A 24764-nucleotide genomic window follows, 5' to 3' on the forward strand; every position below is an offset into this window, starting at 1 on the left:
TGAAGACTTTTGTATATTACAGCAGTTACCAAAATATTGTAAGTGGGGATAATGGCTATTTGACTGGCAGTTAAGATTAATCTAATTGGATCACAGAGAGACTGTTGGCTCTCCAATTAGCTGTAAGAAAGGAGCGAGCCTGGAGGACGAACCATGTCAGGAGTGTGGAGTCGGGATGGTTTCAGACAGGCCGTCCTGCGATGAAACCTTCAGGAATGCACCCAACCAAAGTTAGCGAGGCTTTGGGATTTCTGTTGAGATCATAAGACTCAATGACCTGGCCCCCACACCCTCTGTGACAATGAGTTCCACAGATTTCACCACCCGCCGGCTGAAGAAATTCCTCCTCATCTCAGTTTTAAAGGAGCATCCCTTCACTCTGAGGTTGTGCCCTCGAGTTCTAGTCTCTCCCACTAGTGGAAGCATCCTCTCCACGTCCACTCTATCTGGGCCTCTCAGTAAGTTTCGATTAGATACTCCCTCATCCTTCTCAACTCCATCGAGTATAGACGCAGACTCCTCAACCACTCCTCAGATGACAAACCCTCCATTCCTGGGATGAACAAGGGAAGGCCCCGAGGAGATTAAAGACCAGATAAAGTCAGTATGCCTCTTCATCATTGGCCTCACCATGGATTATAGTGCCAACAATGGAGGTCAATTGTACTACAATATAATGTTCCATCAGATACAAGCCTGCTTACCGTCCTCACACATCTCCCCACTAACTCCCGGAGGGCAGCGGCATCTCCCAGTCAGTGGGTCACATGTGGCACCGTTCTTACACTTGCACGGGAAGCTGCAGTTTTTGCCAAATGTTCCCTCCGGGCAAGCTGGAGTAAAGGAAAAGAGAAAGAGCAGAATATTATTCGCTGAGCACAGTTTGCATAATTGGGCAGAGACAGCAAAGGCCTGGAGACAATGCCTTCTTCATTCATGGGACGTGGGCCTCGCTGGCAAGACCAGCATTTTATTGCCCATGACTAACAATAATAAATGTGCCAACACCATATTAAACAGGGTCTGTTCTATCTGGTTGGCACTTTCTCACATAGACTCAGCTTGGCTCAGTTACTGGCACTCTGGTCTCTGAGTCAGAGGTTTGTGGGTTGAAGCTTCACTCCAGGACTTGATTGCACAGTCTCGACTCAGCGGTGTACTCCGATAGACATTACAGAAAAAAACAGAAAAATAGATAAAGATTTGCATTGATTTGGTGCTTTTCACAAACTCAGAACATCCTGGAGTGTAAAGTGTTGTTACAGTAATAATGTCAGAAGTACAGCAAGATCACACAAACGGGAATGATAATTACCAGCTAACCCAGCGGCACGGTGGCACAGTGGTTAGCACTGCTGCCTCACATAATCAGGGACCCGGGTTCGATTCCCAACTTGGGTCACAGTCTGTGCAGAGTCTGCACATTCTCCCCGTGTCTGTGTGGATTTCCTCCGGGTGCTCTGGTTTCCTCCCACAGTCCAAAGATGTGCTGGTTAGGGGCATTGGTCATGCTAAATTCTCCCTTAGTGTTACCTGAACAGGTGCCAGAGTATGGCGACTAGGGAATTTTTGCAATAACTTCATTGCAGTGTTAATGTAAGCCTACTTGCGACACTATTAAATAAACTTTAAAACTGATGTGGATAGTATTAGCAAGGACACTGGGAGAACTCCCCTGCTTTTTTCTTAACTTGTACTGTAGGACCTTTTAATATCCATCGGTGAGGGTAAACAGGGCCTCCTTTTAACATCTCATCTGAAAGCACCTCTGCCAGTGCAGCACCCCCTCAGCACTACACTCAGGAATGTTAGCCGGAACTTGCTCAAGGATCTGGAGTGAGACAACTTTCTAACTCTGAGGTTAGAATGCTTCCTCTCAAGGCACAGTGGCATTTGGAAAGTAGCAGCGAGTTCTCCAGGTTTCCTGGCCAACATTGCTCTCTGAATCAAGAGCACTAAAACCAGATTAGCTGGCTGTTCGCCTTGTTGCTTTTTATGGGATCTTGCTGCACACAAAATGGCTGCCGTGTTTGCTGCTTAACAACGTTCAGGCACTTCACAATAAGATCATAGAAAAGATCATAGAAACCCTACAGTGCAGAAGGAGGCCATTCGGCCCATCGAGTCTGCACCGACCAATCCCACCCAGGCCCTACCCACTAATCCTTTTTTTTAACCCGCTAATCCCTCTAACCTACGCATCCCAGTACTCTAAGGGGCAATTTTTAACCTGGCCAATCAACCTAACCCGCACATCTTTGGACTGTGGGAGGAAACCGGAGCACCCGGAGAAAACCCACGCAGACACGAGGAGAATTCCTGATGCTTTTAAGAGAGATGCTTTCTGAACAGTTTGTTTGATGTTGCCGTACATTATAATATTGTTCTTTGACCAAATCCAAACACAAATTGATTGAAGATTTTTTTTTCCCTCAAAGTGGCTGCAAGGTTGTGTCCAACTACTGTCCTTTCAGTCTGAGGTTAGGTGCTGTAAACAAGGGGGAGAGACAGTTCTGCTTCCCCCAATAGGAAACTTGAGTGTTTTAATTCATGGACGTGAGTTCAAAAACTGCGCAGATAGATCAGCTGAAGTTCTTACACTCCAGCAATAAAACAGGCGTATGCAATGTTTTAGAATACAGGGAATTGTGTTCTGGAAAGCAAGCTCTGGCTAAATGAAAGTTCTCTCTCTTTCTCACTCTCAGCCTCTTTCCTTTTCACTCTTCACTTTTCATATTCTCCCTTTCTCCCCATCAGGCAGCATGAAGGCACAGTGGTTAGCACTGCTGCCCCAGAGACCCAGGTTCAATTCCAGCCTCGGGTCAGTGTCTGTGTGGAGTTTGCACGTTCTCCCCGTGTCTGCGTGGGTTTCCTCCAGGTGCTCTGGTTTCCTCCCACAGTCCAAAGATGTGCGGGTTTGGTGGATTAGCCATGCTAAATTAAACCTAGTGTCAGAGGGGATTAGCCTGAGGTTACCGGAATAGGGCCTGGGTGGGATTGTGGTCAGTACAGCCTCGATGGGCTGAATGGCTTCCTTCTGAATGGTCGGGATTCTATGGTTCTCTCTCTCATTTCAAGTAACTTTGGAAAGTTGGCTGATAGAGGTCGGGTCCGTGACTGCATCTGCAATATATTTTTGGCAGCCTGGTACAATGATAGAAAATAAATCAAGTTCTTTGGGCAAGTTGTTACAGTTTGATAAGAAGTGCTGGCATTTTGCTGCATTTACAAAAGAAGCTTTTCAAACCCTTTCAACCCAGGCCCCCTCAAGTCTCTTCATTTAAGTCGTTAATATAGATTGTAAATAGCTGAGGTTGCAGCCGTGATCCTTGCAGAACTCCATAATCCACTGCTTTCCAACTTGGAAAAGCCCTCTTTATGCCCACTCTCTACTTTCTACTCATTAATCAATCCTCTCACCGTGGTGACATATTACCCCTAGTCCTTTAGCCCATATCTGACCTATTGTGTGGCAGCTCATTGAATGGCTTTTGGAAATCCAAGTATATCACATCCAATGGTTCTCCTTTATCTACCTTACCAGTTACATCTTTTAATCTAATACTATCCTTAACTTCTTGAGTGAGCCACAGGTTGTTCCGTATTGCTGCGTTTTTGTTTTTCAACTGATTTTTTTGTTGTTGAACACTTAGAATTATAATTTTAAATGTTTCCCACTGTTCATTTGCTCGATGGGGGTGATTTTATCATCGCGCCCTGCCGGCCAATGGGTGGGGCAAGCCGGCAAGACTGTGTGCGAGCCAAGAAATCAGGCTCGCGCCCGACTTCTCACCTCTCACGATCTTACCGGCACCGGATATCCGGCGCCATCAGCCTCGCACCCATTTCTAGCGTGAGACTGAATAAATTATCTGAATTATATTAAAATCTGCTTTTAATTGAATTAATGAGACCGGGTTTGTTGCCTCTGTGGCCTCACCGGCAGATCTTCTCTCCGGCGAAGATCAGAGCTGGTTTCCAGCAACGCAGACTAGTCATGATGGCCTCACTGGTAGAATCAGAGGCCTTTGAGGCCCCTGGGAGGTGCAGGGCTGTGGGGGTGTCCCTTGGGCAGTGCCTGCCTAGCACACTGGCACTGCCCAACGGGCACCGTGGCACTGCTCACCAGACACTGAGCAGTGCCAATGGGGCGGGGCCTGAGGAGGAGGGATCTACTACACACTCTGCATTAGGGATCGGTGGTGGACGGGGGGTGGGCCACTGCGCACTCTGCATTAGAGATCGATGGGGAGAGGGAGGGGGGAGGCCCGCTGCACACTCTGCATTAGGGATCGTGGGGGGGAGACAGGGTGATGATCAGGGTTGACCATGGGGTGTTCTGGCCAGCGATTGTGGAGGGGGAGCATTCGGGCCGCTGCTCACAACAGCGGGGTCAGGCCACCACCAATCACGGAAGGGGGGGAACATGCCGCTGATCACGGCGGGGGGGTTCCATGTCGCTGATCACGGGGGGGGGGGCGGGGGGGGGGGGGTCAGGCCACCGATTGCAGGGGGGTTGGAGGGAGAGGTGTTCAGTCCGGGTGGGGGGGGTTTGCAATAGGTCACAGACCCCCGTGGTAGCTGGGGGCGTGCTTTATGGAGGCCATGAAGGCTGTCTAAAAGCAACAGAGGCTGAGCGACAGGTCTTTGCTGCTAGAGAACTGCACATGCGCAATAGTGCCCTCTGCTGCTCTCAGCCAGCGTTTGGGCAATTTAAGCCCCGCCCCTCCCTCTAAAGGTAAGAAACTGTTCTGCTGTTTTTTTTCATGCACTGAGTGCATAAGATCGCAGATTTGAACTCACCCAAAAAACGGATCTGAAACTCTCCCGTTTTCACACACATCCTGGACTTAGAATTGTTTTGGTAAGATCGCCCCCATAACTTATTGTCTACTTCCGCAATTAACCTTAACCAATTTTCCTCTCATGTCTATCTAATTAACCTTGTTTAAGATTAATTTTCTTGTTTATGATTGGAATATGTCAGTTTCAAACTTAACATGGAATTCAATGGATCACTTTCCCAGTGGATCTTTCATGATGACATTACTAACTAACCCTGCTTCATTACACAATACTAGCTCTAAGATAGCTTTATCACTAGTCAATTCCACCACATACTGCTCCAAGAAACTGTCACAAAAGCATTCTACAAACTTATCTTCTAGTCAAAGTGGGGCGGTAGTTAAGGAGGGTTGATTAACCTGGATCATTCTGAAGAATTGGGCAGGACACTGGCTGGCCATACTGAGCTGTCACATCCACTAGCCCAACTCTAACCTGACTGGTCCAACCCAAATTCTGTGATTCAGTGATGCAGAGATCACACCTCCAATAGCTGCTGCTCCCACGCACAGCCTGCTGAGCACCTTCTTGCACTGGATTATCTGTCTGGTGCCATCAGCTGTGTGAGTCGATGTCGCCAGACTGGCGTGAGAGTTGATTGGAAGGGGATTAAGAGCAAAGCCGGTATTGGTGAAGACCAGAAACAAGGCGGTGGCTGGGCAGGATGAGCATGAAAGCGGAGCCTGGGATAGGGGTGGAGGTGGATGCTGACAGTAGGGCCCTGGGGGAGGCTGAGAATCGGGAACTGGGATTTGAACTCTGGTAGTTGCCCCTCTGAGTGAGTGGGGATTGTGTTGGATGGACGGACACATCAGTGTATGCAATAGCAAAAACAAATGTGCTTGTAAAGGTTATCATGGTCCTGCGGCTCTCAAATGTTTGAAAATAATTGTATGCAGCTCTAAGGTTCAGATAGTTTGGCAAGCCCTGGTCTAATTGATAGAGATCGATTGCTACAATTAATTGACAACTCCATTATCATATCATGCGCCTAGTAGGATGGTAGAAGGTGAATTAGATGAACCTTGGTCTTTTTATGTGTAATAATTCCAATGTTCCTATAAAGAGTAGCAGGCTGGCATTTCTAGTGTCCACAAGTGACTCATTGTAGCTGGGATGTTTATTCTCTCACTGAAATAGCATCTACTGTGCATTAAATTAATTCTGGAATTCTAGCTGCGGGGAATGTGCCTGTCGTGAGGCTGTGGTGAAGTAAATTCTCCCACACTTCCAACATCTCCACACCAAAGTGATCACTTGCTGTGTCCCTTATAAACAGCATTCCTCCCCTCGACTGCTTAAACCGCCTGCTGCTGAATTCAACCTCTTTAAAGTAATGCAGGCATTTAATTTTTAAAATATATTAAAAGAACGCGCTCCCCTGTTGGTATTGTGAGGGTTTTGAGCCTCACAGATCCGGATGGTCCACGGTTCAATCTTGGTATTTGGAATGAGTTAACTGACCTCATTCAGGGCAGCATTATGGATGCAAGAATTGGCTTGGAGGTGGGTAAGCGGAGGGGGGGAAAATCAGTCAGGAATCTCACACTTGTTGCAATCCAGTGATATTTGCTGAAACTTGTGGGTATGACAGGTTTGGCATTTATTTGCATTTCAATGAACCTGTTGGTTTCCCGGTTTTGGTTGGGAAGCCATGATGATGGACATGTTGGTTGGCCAATGGCAGCAGCGAGTTGATTGGAGGCAGGAGGACATGTGACAGAATCTCCAGGAAGATGTTAAAACAGAGTTGGCAAGTTTCCACAAAAGGTCTTCTATAGGCCAGAGCATCACTCCCAATAGCTTTAAAACTGCCCAAGCAGTGACCTTTCATTTCCTTTTTTTTAAACACAAATATGCCCCAGCCAGGCCATACTCAGTACTCCCTGCAGATCCACGGAAATGAATAGTGGCCACCTGTATTCTATCTATTAAAATATAAACTGAGAAAATGGTTAATAACTCATCAGTTGACTTTCTTCTATTTCAGCTGCGGAAATAGAACCAGGGATATGGTCCCCGGAAGGGTGTGGGGGCTTTAGTTCAGACGGACAGCATGGTTGGTGCAGGCTTGGGTGCCCGAAGGGCCTGTTCCTCTCCTGTAGTTTTCTTTGTTCTTTGTTCCTTTTATGGTTCAACCTCACCATTTCCAGATCTGTGTTTCTCCTTCCAAACTGACCATCTAAAGATTCAGGTACCAAGGCTTGGCTTAACCTTTGGTTCTCCCTGTGGAAAAGCATCTTTCCTCCACTATGTGAGAAACTCCAATCGTGACCTTACGTCCGACAGTCATATAACATTGCACTGAGATAAAGGTTAAATACTGCGGGTGCTGGAATCTGAAACAAAAACAGAAAACGCTGGAAAAACTCAGCAGGTCTGACAGCATCTGTGGAGAGAGAATAGAGCCAACGTTTCGAAACATTGGCTCTATTCTCTCTCCACAAGTGCTATCAGACCTCCCATTTTTCTAGCATGTTCTGGTTTATATATCATTGCACGCTGAGACTCCCACGCACTGTCGAGAATTCTTTGACTCTAAATCTTTTTCCTGACACTGCCACACAGCAGGTTCAGTTGTAGTTCCCGTGTTTATGAACTGACAAGATCTATACATGGCTCAAAAACATACAAATGTCACACCGTGCTTTAGAGTTTAAGATTTACTTACTCTGGTTACACAAGATCCCAGTCCAGCCCTCTGGGCAAATGCATCCATCTCGAGCCTCATTGCAAATGCCACCATTCTTACAGTCCTCACAGGTCAAGCTGCAGTCATGTCCGAAGGTACCATCCCAGCACACTGCAAACAATATCCAGAGAGTTATCCAAACAGATCCCATATAGAATTTCAGTGAAATATTCTAACTATATTATGGCTGTGGAGGCCAGGCCATTGAGTGTCGCTAAGACAGGAATAGATAGGTTCTTGATTAATAAGGGGATCAGGGGTTATGGGGAAAAGGCAGGAGAATGGGGATGAGAAAAATATCAGCCATGATTGAATGGCGGAGCAGACTCGATGGGCCGAGTGGCCTAATTCTGCTCCTATGTCTTATGGTCTTATAATATTGCAGTGTCCCTCCAAACCCATTACAGAATTCTACCTGGATATAATGGTAACCCGCTGTATCCAAAGTATTGATCTCTCCAAAGCTACTCCATGAAAGTCCTACCCCCCTCCCCCCCAAAATAATGACCATCTTCTCATCCATTCAGAACTACTGCAGAACCATCTCCCTGTCCTGATTAAATCATTACATGACCTTCTCATTCTCCCTCCAAATGAAATCCTGTCTCACTATCCATCAAAAACCACCTGTCTACCTTTCTCAAACCCTGCAATGACCATCTCTCAACATCTCCAAAGCCACTTCATTAATAATTACTGATCTCTCCAACCCTATTCCAATTCTATCTCCATATCCCTCCACAATCACTCTGTTACCATCTCACTCAGCTGAAACCAACCCCCAAGCATCACCTATCCCTTAACATCAGCCCCCCAACCCCTTCAAAGTTATTCAAAAGTTAAATTTGCTCACCTTTTCCTTTCTTAAACTCTGAAAGTTAAGTCCCATGAAGCCTGAAAATCCGTTCTTTCTGCTATTCAATAGTAGAATTTAATCTGTTTCTTGTGAGGGGTTCACTGATTCAGCTGCAGATTCTTATACCAAACACCCACATATTAGACTATCAAACACACTTGCAGTACTCCGAAGCTCAGTCACAAAGCTACAATTGTGCTAAATCCTATCTTAAATACATCAAGGCAAAGTCCTACATACTTAGGATAATCGAAGACCTCAAGCCCATATCCCACATGTATTTGGGTTTAACTCCTACACTGTGAAATGTGTGAATCAACAAATATATATTGTTGTTCATCAAAATAAAACACACACCATACTCCATTTGCCAGATCTTTTCCCACTCACTTAAGCTATTGCTATCCCTTTGTAGTCTCCTAATGTCCTCTTACTTTCCTACCTATCTTTGTACCATCAGCAAATTTAGTAACCATACCTTTAGTCCCTTCACCCCAGTCATTCATCTAAATTGTAAAAGGCAGAGCACTGATCCCTGTGGCAGACCACTCGTTACATCTTGCACACTAAAAAATACCCATTTATGCCTACTCTGATTCCTGTTAGCTGGCCAATTTTCTGTCCATGCCAATATATTACCCCCTACACCATGAGCTTTTATTTTCCGCAATAACCTTTGACATGATAGCTAATAAAACGCCTTCTGAAAATCTGAGTACAGTACATCCACTGGCCTCCCTTTATCCACTCCACATGTTGCTTCTTCAAAGAACTCCAATAAATTGGTTAAACATTGATTTCCCTTTCACAAAACCATGTTGACTCTGCCTGATTATCATGAACTTTTCAAAGTGCTCTATTATAACATCTTTCATAATAGCTTCTAACATTTCCCCATGACAGATGTGAAGCCTGTAATTTCCAGCTTTCTGTCTCTGAATAAAGGAGTCACATTCACTATTTTCCAATCTAATGGAACCTTCCCCGAATCTGGGAATTTTGGAAAATTAAACCCAACACCTCAACTATCTCACCAACCACTTCTTTTAAGACCCTAGGATGATGTCCATCAGGACTCAGGGACCATAGTCTTTAATGGTATTTAAGTGGTTCCATCAAGAATTACTGCATGAGTATAAAACACTGAAACCCCCATGCATTGTAGAACTGAGAAGGTTACAAAGATCATAGATTCCCTACAATGCAGAAGGAGGCCATTCAGCCCATCGAGCCTGCACCGCCAACAATCCCACTGAGGCCCTATCCCTGTCACCCCATGCATTTAACTTGCTAACCCCCCTAACACTAGGGGGCAATTTAACATAACCAATCCATCTAACCTGCACATTTTTGGAGTGTGGGAGGAAACCGGAGGATTCAGAGGAAACCCATGCAGACACGGAGAGAATGTGCAAACTCCACAAAGTCACCCAAAGCCGGAATTGAACCCAGTTCCTTGGCGCTGTGAGGCAGCGGTGCTAACCACTGTGCCACCGTGCCGCCCAAAGAGTTAATTGCACTGATGGCAGTCTCACCAAAGCTTTGTGAAAGGGTGAATTCCCCTCGTGCTTCCCCTTCCCCATCTTCCTCGTTGCCATCGTCGAACAATTGGGTTAGTTCCTCTCCGTGGTAGAACGTCACCTCGGGAATGAATCTTCCAAAGCCAGGCCGGCCGTTCAAAGCCTCCACGGGGTCCTCCAGAGCTGAAACGGAAGAAAAAATCAAGCCACGCTGAAAGAAGAGATGCATTTCAGAGTCGTCGTGTCAAACACTCATCCCACCCATCTCCAGATGGTATAAAATCTAACCTTCTACCTGGCTTGGATTTCACTCTGACTGAACCCTGATCATTTCAACTTAGTGCTGCCAAAGAAAACAAGAGTGTTCCAGGATTCTCAGCTCACTATTGCTGCATCTCTCCCGCAAAGAACTTTCAATAAAAAACAAAAGACTCTCGAGGGTAAAATATCGAAATAACGTTCGAAGATTTATGCAAAAATAATTAATTCTTTACACATGGTGCAGATCATTGCAGTCAATTCAGTCCCAAAGTTCAGATAATCCTACATATTACTCTCATAACTCAATCACTTTCTATGTCAAACATGGAAACAGTTCTGTCCTGAATGTGTCACCACTATTCTCCAGCATGTTCCTTCTTCCAAGCATTCATCACCCGCTATATAAGGCAGTTAAACCTGTTCACCTTGTCTCTACTGAGTCTGAATGCAACTCATTTTGTAACGTCTGTGATTATTTTAATGTTGAGCATATTACTAAAGTTCCATTCAACAAGACCCCTCGTCACCACAATTAGATTTCCAACTTGAAATTTTTTTTTAGCATAGTGATTCCCTTCTTTAAGACAGAGTTCTAGTGAGGCCTGACTCCTCCTGCACCACCTCTGTGTTGGGGGTCACAATATCACCATGGTCAAGAGGGGGGTCTACAGTGAAAGGTGGTGAATGTAGGAGGCCAGAAGATCAATGGGGAGACCATAAATGAGCACAGCTCCCTTTGACAATGATGTGGAGATGCCGGCGTTGGACTGGGGTGAGCACAGTAAGAAGTCTCACAACACCAGGTTAAAGTCCAACAGGTTTATTTGGAATCACAAGCTTTTGGAACGCTGTTCCTTCATCAGGTGAGCCCCCTAACAATAATAAGAGAAGTCCTCTCAAAGACTTTGGCCAAGACCACAGCTTTCAGGAATGAAGTGTCGGGGAGCGACTGGAGGAAGAAGGCTTCGTGACACGGTCACTACCAACGATTATTTGGCAGATTGTGATCAGGGATAACTGCGCCATCCATCAAAAATGGCCCCCGGGTTAGATTAAGAGGGATCTCTAAGCAAATGTAGCATCGCCACCAGTACCAGGTGCTGGATTTTCCTGGGGTTGTGGAGATAGGATAGCAGACAGGTGTGTTGGGAAAACAGAGGGAGCCCAGCCAAGATGGCACCTCGATGAGTTCCCACCACTGGGGACTTTCCTGGGGTCAGGCTGATAACAGGATCGACTGATCACTCCACCCAGGTGGGCAGCCAATGAGGCTGCTTAAGGCTTCAACTAGGGATGATTTCGCATCATCACTGGAACTTTTCCACATGTAGAACAACCTCCATCGCATGCAGGGACTGCCAGCTCATTGGAGGAGGCCTCCATGCAGCAGGCCTGGGGGCTATCAGAGTTGGAGACTCCATGACCCAATGACAGGATAGCATGGATAATTGGCTGCAAATATGGCTGCATCCAGTCCTGCAAAGGCAGTTCCCCTCCTTCCCGATGTCCCTGCCAGCTTCTGGAGCATTTCAGCACTTCTGTGTTGTCCAGCAACAGTGCTTCCATGTTAAAGTTCCTTCTTCATCATTGAATCCCTACAGTGGAGAAGGAGGCCATCCGGCCCATCGAGTCTGCACCTACCACAATCCCACCCAGGCCCTATCCCCGTACCCCCACATATTTGCTCCACTAATCCCCTGACACTGGGGTCAATTTAGCATGGCCAATCAACCTAACCCACACATCTTTGGACTGTGGGAGGAAACCAGAGCACCCGGAGGAAACCCACACAGACACGGGGAGAACGTGCAGACTCCACACAGACAGTGATCTGAGGCTGGAATTGAACCCGGGTCCCCGGCGCTGTGAGGCAGCTAACCACTGTGCCACCGTGCCGCCTTGGCCTCCTGTACTTTATGTCAGCAGCACCCATCTCTCCTGAGTCCTCCGCTTGGGCCTGCAGCATCGGGACATGCCTGTTGTCCTTACTAGGACAGCGAGTGCAGAGGCAGTTAATTGTGAGGTCACCTCCTGGAAGCTTGTCCCTCCAACGTCTCTGCAAAGCCTGCGAGAAAGTCCGGCCCCAAAGGTCCATAAACATTAATATATGCAACCTTTTAGCATCACTGGCTGTGAAATGGTCCAAGACTCAAATATGATATTCCTTTTTTAACATTGCAAGCAATTGAATCTAATCACAGCTGATTTTAAATGGGATCTCATTCTATATGAAAATGCCTCCAGTATTGTTTTTTTAAATTCTGCTTCTGTCCCATAAGAGCTTTGGCCAGCTCCCAGTGTAAATCCCTGGCAAATAAAAGTTGATGCAAAGCATGTGAATGCTGGTTATTTTTGGTCAATTTTGAGTGTTGGAGAGTCCACAGTGTGTAACCGCAGACAATACTCTTCAGAATGACAAACACATCTTCAAACGATTTGCCACGCGATCCCCAGGAAGAATGTTCCTGTTATCCAAATCCCGGTTAAACATTAATTCTCTTTCCATTGTCTTTAAAAGCATGCCTTAAATATTTGAATCATAATAGACTTCAGCATCCTACACTCTTGGAATTCTACAAAATGTCTAATTGCAACAAACTGCTGAGGAGCTGACAAGAGAAGCAGCTGGACCGAGTATTATTTCCGTGCATACTGCTTATTCGACAGCTTTGCTTTGGCAGAGATTTGTGCTGGAGTGGAGATGGGCCACTTCAGTCAAACTAAATAACCTCGACTCCATCAATATTCGGCAGGCTCTGAAATGACAGAACGAATAAGGAGTGGAACAGGCGAAGCTGTGCTGGCGACAGCCTTGTTCGCTACAGTCAAGAGCTGCGGCCAAAAACAACTGAAGGCGAGAGAGAGGTAACAAAAAAATGTCCAACACAGCAGAGGTACGGGGCTAAAAACTGATGAGGACAGCGATGTTTATAGGACTACGGGTAAGAAGGAAGAGAAACCTCCCACACCGGGATTACACATGGAAATAATGGGCGGAATTTTACCAGCGCGTCCGCCCGCGTTTTGCACGATCCCGCCCGAATCCAACGGAGAATGCTGTTCTCTGAGCCTCACCCACCCCCGGAATCGGGCCGGTAAAAAACTCCGGCGAATATGTTGCGATCTCGTTTAATTAAAGTTACACTGAGGAAGAGGTTGCTTCGCAAACAGATTTGATTGAAGTGCGAGCTCCGCTCACCAATGTTACCGCTGAGGCAGGGCAAGGTGGGAGAATGCTTGAACTGGGTTCGGAGGTGACGGTAGGAAAGAGAATTTGCATTTACGCAGCAATTTTCCACATCCCCAGAGCGTCCCAGAGCACCAATGAATTATCCTTCGAAATGGGGTCACCGGTGCATGCAAAAAAACACGGTGGCCAATTCGCACACAGAAAGATCACACAAACAGTTCCCCAGGAATGACTAGTAAATCCGCTTTCACTGAGGGGTAAACAACATGGAGAAATCCCCTGTTCTTCTTTAAATATTATCCAGGATCTATTTATGTCCATCTGAGGGGGCAGACAGCTTTAACCTTTTCACGTAAGGGGCTACATTTCCATTTTCTTATCACTCAAAGGGGATAATGAGCAAATTTTGGAAAGATAAGTTTTGGTATTGAACATGAATTTCAAAACAATAAACTGATCATTTAAAAAACAAGCTCAGTAATAAAAATGCTCATTAAAATGTGCCAAGCAGCAGAGCTAACCAATAAAACCATGTTTGCCTGTTCATTAAGAAGTAGAGCTAGCGAGAGACAGACTAGGTGCCAAGTCCTGGTCACCCGGGAAGGTATGGGCACCAGTGTGGAGATAAGGAGTTGGGTTTAACTAACACAGACCTTGTTTTTGTCTCTGGTGACACACACTCTGAGCTGGCCTAGGCAGGGTCCAAATTAAATTGGGGATCGGAAACGGGTTGCCTTTCCGCCTACGTTTTCCTCCTCTCCCAGCCTGCTTTGTCTGGGGAGGGCGGAGGTGGAGAGGAAGGGGGTGTGTTCACTCCCAGTCTCTGATTCTCGCTCGTGCATACCCACACTCACACTCAGTCACTCACTTACACAAACTCTCACTCACTCACTCACACACACTCACACAAACTCTCACTCTCACACGCACACTCTCACTCAGGCCAAAATCTGCCTGATTTCAAGAAGAAATTAGATATAGCTCTTAGGGCTAAAGGGATCAAGGGATATGGGGGGGAAGGCGGGGTCAGGATATTGAATTCGATGATCAGCTATGATCATAATGAATGCCGGAGCAGGCTTGAAGGGCCGAATGGCCTACTCCTGCTTCTATTTTCTATGTTTCTATATTTCTAAAATGCTTCTAGTGTCACTATGTTCAAGGTGCAAGAGAATTGTTGTTGTTGGAAATTTTGTAACAATAGTTTAACATCCATTTGGGATCTTCACATGGCTACATTGGGCTTGGACAGAAGTCACTGATTCATTGAATAGACAGCGAACATCCCACTCCATCTTGCCTTTGTGATTAACTCCTGGGGCAAATTTCCTAATACATCTCAATGTGACCCAGCCTTTGCAAAATGGAATGTCAGCAGTTGTGCAAATGTGAAATCCTCTCAGTAGAGCCTGTCAGTGAGGAACAGAAACATACGTGCACAGCTCCTCCGGTCCTCCTCCAGCTTGTGTCCAATGTCACAGAAGCACTGGAAAGATCCAGCTGTGTTCTGGCAGGTGTGCTCACAGATGTCATTTTCCGCGCTGCATTCATCAACATCTGGCAAGAAAACGCAAAGAGTCGTCAGTGCGGACGTCAGAAACGCATCGATTCATCATTCCATTAATCTCAAAGCTCTCACTGAAGTGAGAAAGAACTAGCTGCAGGGGAAATGAATATTGCTTCACTTGGTCAAGACTAAACTTTACGGCCTGAATTATATCAAATACTCAGGCGGCCAAATCAGTCTTTTCTCTAACCTAAAATCTTCAGGCTTTTAAAATCCAAGTTATTCATGATTAACCAGCACTTTTTGATTTTGTTTCATTCATTCGTGGGACGCGGGTGTCGCTGGCTGGGCCAGCATTTATTGCCCATCCTTAGTTGCCCAAGGGCAGTTGAGAATCAACCACGTTGCTATGGCTCTGGAGTCACATGTAGGCCAGACCGGGTAAGGACAGTAGATTTCCTTTCCTAAAGGACATTAGTAAACCAGGTGGTTCCAACAATCGACAATGGTTTTCTGGTTATCGGTAGATTCTTAATTCCAGATTTTGTTTTCATTGAATTGAAATTTCACCATCTGCCGTGGCGGGATTCGAACCCGGGTCCAGAACATTAGCTGAGTTTCAAGATTAATAGTCTAGCGATAATACCACTAGGCCATCGCCTTCCCTCGTCTTCAATCCTACTCCTTTCTACCCAGTCTGAAGATGTGCGGGTTAGGTGCATTGGCCATGCTAAATTGCCCCTTAGTGTCCCGGGATGCATAGGTAAGAGAGATTAGCTGGGTAAATATGTGGGGTTACGGGGATAGGGCCTGGGTGGGATTGTTGTCTGTGCAGACTCAATGGGCCGAATGGCCTCCTTCTGCACTGTAGGGATTCTATAATTCTATGATTCTGACATAATGCGCATGGCTTATGGTTCTCCACCTCAGAAGAACACTTTGTAATGGGGGGCATTCAGAATGGTGGGTCCCAGAGAGATTTCCCTTCTCGTGAAATAATTCCTCCATCACTGGTGCGACTTTCTATACTCATCCACGAACTGGGATAAAGAATCCCGCTTGAATTAAATCAGCTGTTTTTCTCCCACTGCAAGCCTGATGGATAGTATTGAAGGATTGTTCAGGTTCAGCCATACAGCTTATGAGATTTTAATAGCATCGGAATGTGCTGGAAATACTCAGCAGATCAGGCAGCAGCTGTGGAGTCAGGAACAGAGTTAACACTTCAGGATGATGGACTGAGCAAACTGTTTTGATGATAACTCACTGACCTGAAACATTGAGCCTGAATTTACCATCAAGCTGCACCCGTTTTCGAACACAAAAACTTGGTAAAGTTGGGCTTGAGGCGAGTAGCACGATCCGCGACCGCCTCCACACCATGCATGCATTTAAATTAACTTAATGGGCTGCACGTCCAAACTTACCGGCACTTCCCCCTTTACCACCGCTTTTGCCCGTCCAGATTTGGTGCGAAACAGACATGGTCCGTAAAGGTCCGATTCGGGCGCTCCATCTTCTGAGGAGGTCAGTTCAGGGCTTCCAGCGGCTCTCTGACTCAGATCAGTGGTGGGGGGCGGGGAGGGGGAGTGGGGGGGGGGGAGGCGGGTCAGATGGCTCTCTGGTTGGGGGGGACAGGGGGGCAGGGACAGGGGGGTCTGCTGCCACTCTGTGTGCGATCGGTGGGGTGGATCCGCTGCCACTCTGCGTCTGATCGGTGGGGGAGGAAGGGGGGGGGGGCAGGGGGCCGCGATCGGTCTGGGTAGCGGGGTGTGGGGGTATAAGGGGGACAGTTATGTTGTGGGGGTGGGGCAATGTCCGTGGGAACCAGGGGGGAGGCATTATCCTGCGCATGTGCAGTTGAAGGCTCCAATTGGAGCTGCAGCATTTCGGGCGTGTTAAGCCCCACCCACAGGCTTCTGCAGCGCGATTCAGATTCGCTGATTTCTTTTTCAGGCAGAGTGCGTATGGGGGCACCTGAGAACGGGTCTAAAACTCTGATCTGAAACACTCCCAGATTCAAGTCCGCCCAGCACTTAGAATCAAAATGGTAAAATGGGGCCCATTAGCTCTGAGCAAGATGCAGCTGTCAAGCCAAAAGGACATTCTGCCTAACGCACTATTGAGAAATGTGGGAGGCAATGGAATACTGGTATTGTAGCTGGACTAGTAATCCAGAGACCCAGGGTAATGCTCTGAGGACACGGGTTCGAATCCCACCATGGCAGATGGTGCAATTTGAATTCAATACAAATCTGGAATTAAAACTCTAACGATAACCCTGAAACCATTGTTGCCATAAAAACCCATCTGGTTCGCTAATGTCCTTTAGGGAAGGAAATCTGCCGTCCATACCCAATCTGGCCTACATGTGACTCCAGACCCACAGCAATGTGGTTGATTCTTAAATGCCCTCTGGGATGGGTAATAAATGCTGGCCCAGCCAGTGATGCCCACATCCCATGAACGAATTTTTAAAAAACATGTCCCTTCCACTCTTTGCAAGGTACAGACCATACCGGTCTCAAAGCACAGTCTCCAACATTAGATGTGATTTTGTGATTGGACAACCATTGCTAAATAATACTCAGTATGCTAAGAATGACTCTGACAACCAATTTAAGATTGTCAGTTGGGGCCGCAGTGTGACGCATTTATCTCTCCCAGAAGATATGTATATTTATTAATACACAGGGCCCTGTTCTTTGCAGACAGAAACAGCATGTACACACATTGTGCCTTTTTCAGCTGAACAAAATAAATGACAGCCATTTGCTGGTTCATTCCTCGGGAACCAATAAGATTGGCACTTCCCAACCTTAACCAATCAGATCCAAGCAGCCTGGTTTAAATTTCAAACAATGCTTGGCAGTTAACTGTCAGTCACCATCAACTGGTGCATTCTCCACAGCAACACCTCTACCAATCAGAGCCCACTTGCCAACCAACCAGCACTCTCTCCTCATAGGGTAGACATTTGTTGGCTGGGATTCTCCCCAAAAAATCCGAAGTGTCAAATTTGGGTAAAAACTGAAGTAAGTCACGCTGGTTTTTTCAACGGGAGTTTAAAAAAGAATCTCCCACACTCTGTGCACTGCTGAGTGCACTAGCATAAATCATGCTAAAAATCAGTGGCGGGGCCTATTCCCATTGGAGAGGCCGGCAGCATAGCGCTGAGCGGGCCACTGCGCACTATCAGCACTGAGATCAGTGCATGCGCAGTGGTCCCTGTCTGCCGGCCTCCCGATCACTGGCCAGCCCCATGATCCTGCAACACCGGCTGTGTGACCCCCCTACCGCCTGATTGCTGGTCTCCCAAACATGTCTGGGCCAACCTCAACCACCCCCCCACCCCCAGCAGCCCCGGTCTCCCACCACCCCCCCCCTCCATCCACTGGCAGTCCCAACCCTCCCTCCTGCACTGTTGACCTCCACCCCGCCGCAGTCCCGACTCCCCCAGCAGGCTGCCCCCCCCCCACCGCCCCCGCCCCCCCCCCCCCCCCCACCCCCCCCACCCAGAAGGCCAGCCCAGATCGCTGGCCTCCCTCCCACCCCCACTGATCCCGACTGCAGAGAGATAGTGGGAACCCCCACTCCCACCGATTGCCCCATAGGCCCCACCCCATCAGGCCCTGCCCCATCAGGCCCCAGCTCCATTAGGCCCCGCCCCTGGGCACTGGCCCATGCCTGGTAGGCAGTGTCAAGGTACCCACTGGGCATTGGCACTTTGCCCCTTGAGCAGTGCCAGGGAACCCAGACCGGCACTGTCAAGATGCCAATGCACAGTGGGCGTGTCCCCTGTTGCCTGACCCTCTCGGGGGAAGCCTTGATTTCCCCCCCTTCACTCCAGTGAGGTTGGGCCGCCAGCTCTCTGCCTGTGGGGGGCTACTGGACTGAACCACTCCTGGCAGGGTGGGGTGGGGGGGGGGGGAAGATGCTAGCAGGCCCAGAGATTTCAGTCTGGGGTCCACTAATTGCATTTAAATAGTATGCAAATTAGGCACTGCATACATTATACAGCTCCGCACCAATTTCCGGTGTGGAGCTGATGGCGCCGGAAATCCAACACTAGGAGACCTGCTCAGGCCCAAGCGCCCAGCAGGGAGCTCACAAAATGACCCCCGCTAGAGTCTCCCGGCCCACTGCGCTAAAAGAAAGCAGTGCAGCAGGATGGGAGAATCACCTCTGTTGTTTCCCCTCACATTGGTATTCCTGCAAATGGTCCTGATGAGTGCAAAACAAAAAGTTTCAACAAAAGATTTCCGCAATATTTAAGTTCTGTACCAGTGAACAATTATTCTTGGACATTCGATTTTATTTCAGATTTCTAGCATCCTTAGAATTTTGCCTTTGAATGAATTGAATTGTAAACGGGTTCTGGGTCCATTATCAAACCTCAGCCTCAGTGTGAGGCAACATATACAGGGTGTTCCTGGGAATGAGTCAGTTTTTGCTCGGGTTCCTGTGAACGCATCAATGTTTAGAGGGGGTTTCTGGGAAGATGCCAATATATGAAGGGGGATCCTGGGAAGATGTCAATATTTGGAGGAGGTTCATGGGAACATGCCAATATTTGGACAGGGTTCTTGCAAGGTGCCAATAGTTCTATTCCTTGGAATGTGTCAAATTTCTCTATAGTTGTGAGGGGTGGTGGTGAGTCCATTAGGGTTGCTAACTGCGATTAAATGTATTCCAGGAGGCTTCATCACATGGCTTGCCCTCATGCTCCAGCCATTCATTGGCCAACACATCCATACTTGTGGTGCACTGTCTTCTTACGCCAATTGGAAAGGAAAAGGACTCATTATCCAATTGGATGATGCTCAACTATCAGCCTTTCCTTCCCCCATTTTCAATGTTTTTATACCTGGTGAAGTGAAATGTTCAAAGAAATTTTTAAGAAAGCAATCTTTTTAGATGCCCCGATGATTTTTCTCCAGGGTTGCACACAGCAGTATCCTAGAGATTAAGCTTCAATCCAGACCAACTGTGGAGGGTTGACAACCCTCAGGCCTACACAAAAATACTCAAGACCCATGTTATCATAGAATGTTGACAACTCAATCCACTTCATCCAAGAACACCTGTTTCTCATTGACTAATAAGGCCAGACCAATTAGAGTTAAGTATAAAATCCCTTGCAGCCATGAAATGTTTCATAGAATCCCTACAGTGCAGAAGGAGCCTGCACTGACAACAATCCCACCCAGGCCCTATTCCCATAACCCCACGTATTTACCCTGCTAATCCTCCTGACACTGAGGGGCAATTTAGCATGGCCAATCAACCTAACCGGCACATCTTTAGACTGTGGGATGAAACTGGAGCACCCAGAGGAAACCCACGCAGACACGGGGAGAATGTGCAAAGTCCACACAGATTTGGAATATTCACTCCCCTCACACCAGTACTTCCACCAACCACCTGCTTTGGTTAAATATGGACCAATCTGTGAGGGAGACCGCTCAGAGGAAAAGCAACAAATTCTAAAAATTATGACCAAAACCTTTAAAGAGTTAAAAAGGAAATAGCCTTACATGAAATAAAATTGAGTTCATCTCAAAACTGACTAAAATTACAGCTCACAAAGTTTTCCTATCACCCCGGGACTTGGGAAAATACATGCATCATTTCAAAGTAAATTTGGTACAGAATTTCCAATTACTGCTTCCAAGGACAAGCAAAGTCCCTTACCTCCATACGTCCCTCCTTTTGGAACTGGTTTCGGTGCAGAGGCAGCAGATGGAACCTGCTGTCTCAGTAACATTCAGATCAGCAATTTCTCAACTGCTCACACAGCTAATTGTTACAGATTTTTAAAAACTGAAATATTCTATTTTTGTTTTGCTCTGTTGCTTCACAACCACTGACTCCTGTCCAACATCAACAGTTCAAGAACCACTGGAGATGGATCTCAGTGAGTACAGTCCTAGTTTGCCAGCTCAGTTAGGTAGAGTAGCAATTTGGACTTAATTCATTCTGCTCTGGAAGAAATTCAATCCTAAATGCATGAAAAATGAAATGGGTGAAATTCTTCTCTTTGGTGAAAATGCTCAGGCAGCTGAAAGGACAGGCAAGGCTATTGCACAGGCAAAGCTATAGTACAGATAAGCTTAAAAAACAGCAGAGTAAAAACTACCAGTAACACTAAAGTCCAGACAAGCCTGAAGCACAGGCAAGTAGGTATAAAGTACATGCAAATATAGGATACAGGTAAAACTAACGAACACGCAAACCTACTTTCAGCACAATGGCATAGTGGTTAGCATTGCTGCCTCACAGCGCCAGGGACCCGGGTTCGATTCCCGGCTTGGGTCACTGTGCGGAGTCTGCATGTTCTCCCCATGTCTGCATGGGTTTCCTCCCACAGTCTGAAAAGATGTGCTGGTTAGGTGCATTGGCCATGCTAAGTTCTCGCTCAGTGTACCCGAACAGGTGCCGGAGTGTGGCGACTCGGGGATTTTCACAGTAATTTCATTGCACTATTAATGTAAGCCTACTTGTGACACCAATAAATAAACTTTAAAACTTCAAAACCTAAATTACGAGCACACTTAAAGTACAGGCTCACCTATAGTACAGGCAAACCTATAGCACAGGCTCACCTATAGCACAGGCCAATCTATAGCACAGGCCAATCTATAGCACAGGCAAACCTATAGCACAGGCTCACCTATAGCACAGGCCAATCTATAGCACAGGCTCACCTATAGCACAGGCAACCTAAAACAAGGGCTAGAATCTTACTGCCAAGCGATTTTCCCATCCCGCTGCAATGAACGGAGAGTTGGCTGGGCGCTAAATTCTCCGACCTCGCAGCGGAAGAACAGCGTGAACGGCCAGTAAGATCACGTCCAAGCAAACATAAAATACAAGCAAGCCTAATAACACAGGCAAACCTAAATAACAGACAAATCTAAACAAGCAAAAATGTGCGACAGTCACACCAATTTTATCATTAAGATTAGCAACACGGTTTTCACCCAGTTGGAGTTCAACTGGTACTGAAAATAAATTTACAATCTTGTCACAAAACAAGATCCGTGTTATTATTGCTCACAGTTATCACTCAGGCAGAGTTTGTGCTTAGTAAAGTCCCACAAACAATAAGAAAATTAAATGATCAGCTGATCTATTTTTGGTGGTGCTGGTTGAATGAGGAATGTCGGCCAGAGCATTAGAAGAGCTTAAAAGCAAAATACTGTGGATGCTGGAAACTGAAACAAAAACAGAAAATGCTGGAAAATCTCAGCAGGTCTGAGAGCGTCTGTGGGGAGAGAATAGGGCCAACAGGCTTGATTTTACTGGCACGGCTGCTCTGAATTCAGGGTGGCGAGGCTCGCAGTATGGCATTCCCCGTTGGCCTCGGGCACGATCTTACGAGCCTCGGCCGGCCGTGCCAGCAAAATCAGGGCCAATGTTTCAAGTCGAGATGACCCTTCATCACAGCTCTGACGAAGGATCATCTGGACTCGAAACGTTGGCTCTATTCTCTCCCCACAGATACTGTTAGATCTGCTGAGATTTTCCAGCTTTTTCTGTTTTTGCATCCTGTTCTCCATCAAAAGGTGTTGTGGGAGTTTTTACATGCACCTGAGCAGACAGGTGAGGCTTAAGTTTAACATCTTATCTGAAAAAATGGGCACCTCCAAAATGCTGCACACCCTCTCTGCTGCACTGACCAAGCTACGTCGTGTAGAGATTGAACCCCCAACCACCCCAACCCCAAAAGACTAGAGTCAGCTGAGCCAGGCTGATATTTAACTCAGGGGTTTTCCAGTGGCTAATTCGGCAATATCTGACAGTTCTTGCAAATTTGATTTGACCTGAAATGAGGAAGAGCTCGAGTCGGTGAGGAACAGCGAAAGAGGTGGAAATGGTGTGTACTAAATCTTGCTTTCCACCTAGTGAAGTTGCAAAGACAAGGTAGAGTGTGTAAGATGGGGCACTTGGAGGTTACAGAAAGAGTGGAATTGCTGCAAGTATTCAGACAGATCTGGATGCGTTCCTGCAATCAGACGTTAATTCAAGCTATAGAGGGTATTGGGTTCACGGAAGAATGACACTGGCCGTCACAGTCATCTGAAGTTTTCATTGTTCGAATTTTAAGGAATATCCCAGAGTTTATTCCTAAATTTCTCCAATATTTTTCCCTCTGATGTTCTTATCTCTCTCCCAGGGAATTATGTGCCTGTTGTGGGTAGAGGGGATTGGATGACACACGTAAGGATGAGTGTAATGACTTTAATCAGGTAATTGAGGTGGGCCTGTAAGAATATCAACTCCCTGATTAAGGGCCAAATTGATGGGCCAGTCAAGGAGCCTCTTGCTTTGTACTTAACCAGGCGTGTCAGTTCCTCTGGGACTCCGAGTGTAGACTGCTCACTGATAGCACTCTGTATGCTGTTGTCAGACTTGTAAATAAAGGGATTTTGGTGACTTCTGCCTCCGAGAACTGTTACAGTGAATCAGGCTTCATAAACTAAAAGAACATTTCTGCTCCTTTCTCTTATGCTCAGCAGAACAAGGAAGGGAATTAAAAGAATGATGATACCGGACAGAAAGTCTGAGCGAGACTGGAGTGTAAAGCTATCAAAAGACAATCTTTGTCTTGTTGCGTTTGGCTAGAAGCATTGTGGGTGTTGAGTTTAAATCCAGCCATGTTTATATACATAACTGAATGGTCAATTCTCACCTTCACATGTGCAGCCATCCAGACTGAGTCGGTAGCCTGCATGACAACCACACTCGTATCCCCCAGGGGTGTTGAAACAGTCCTGTTGACAGCAGCCAGCACCAGCGTCACACTCATCCACATCTGTATGAGACCAAGACAAAACGTCAATCAGCCTGTCCGTGTGAACAGGATCACTTGGCATTGTTGGTTATTACAAAGAACAAAGAAAATTACAGCACAGGAACAGGTTCTTCGGCCCTCCACGCCTGCACTGACTATGCTGCTTGACTGAACTAAAACCCCTTACCCTTCCGGGGACCGTATCACTCTATTCCCATCTTATTCATGTATTTGTCAAGACGCCCCTTAAAAGTCACTATCGTATCTGCTTCCACTACCTCCCCCAGCAGCGAGTTCCAGGCACCCACCACCCTCTGTGTAGAAAACCTGCCTTGTACATCTCCTTTAAACCTTGCCCCTCGCACCTTAAACCTATGCCCCCTAGTAATTGACTCTTCCACCCTGGGAAAAAGCTTATGACTATCCACCCTGTCCATGCCCCTCATAATCTTGTAGACTTCTATCAGGTCTCCCCTCAACCTGCGTCGTTCCAGTGAGAACAAACCAAGTTTCTCCAACCTCTCCTCATAGCCAATGCCGTCCATACCAGGCAACATCCTGGTAAATCTTTTCTGTACCCTCTCCAATATTGTTGGTTATTGGTATTAGTTGCCACCCAGAACCTACGTTTAAATTTGACTGGTTCAGGATGATTCATGCCTCCAGTCCTGAATAAACTATTCAGAGTTCCATGTCTTTACATTTCACTGATGCCCCCAATCCTCCCATGACTGCATTTTCCTCACCCCAGCATACCAATGCTTCATCAGATCCCTCCCTTCCCATATCTGTGTTGTACTCTTCAGCCCTCCAACCATAGTCAGCAGCCAACAGATTCTGAGGCTTGAGATTGTCGATCCGCTAGATACATCTGCTCAGGATTTGGAGACATCTCAGTCTCAATCAAAATATGCTTTTAAATTATGATTTGAGTTCAAATAATGCTGTATAATATAGAAAACTTAAAGAAGGAGCATGCATTTATATAGCGCCTTTCATGATCATTCCAAAGCACTCTACAGCTAATCGGGTACTTTCTTTGGAGTGAAATCTCTGTTGTAATGTATTTAAAAGATGTTCATTGCTTTTATTCACT

General features: G+C 46.6%; 1 protein-coding gene across 1 annotated transcript in view; it reads right to left on the minus strand.

Moving 5' to 3' along the window:
* Positions 1–24764, minus strand: part of LOC144509853 (uncharacterized) — a 415538-nt gene that overhangs the window by 71027 nt on the left and 319747 nt on the right. Inside the window, exons 10-14 of the mRNA XM_078238759.1 lie at positions 23567–23689; positions 14799–14921; positions 9929–10096; positions 7517–7648; positions 705–833 (exon numbers count right to left, since the gene is read on the minus strand). Of these exons, the coding sequence (XP_078094885.1) occupies positions 705–833; positions 7517–7648; positions 9929–10096; positions 14799–14921; positions 23567–23689 (675 nt within the window). The remainder of the gene's footprint in view (positions 1–704; positions 834–7516; positions 7649–9928; positions 10097–14798; positions 14922–23566; positions 23690–24764) is intronic.

This window comes from Mustelus asterias, chromosome 22, assembly GCF_964213995.1.
Source record: "Mustelus asterias chromosome 22, sMusAst1.hap1.1, whole genome shotgun sequence".
NCBI classification, from domain to species: domain Eukaryota; kingdom Metazoa; phylum Chordata; class Chondrichthyes; order Carcharhiniformes; family Triakidae; genus Mustelus; species Mustelus asterias.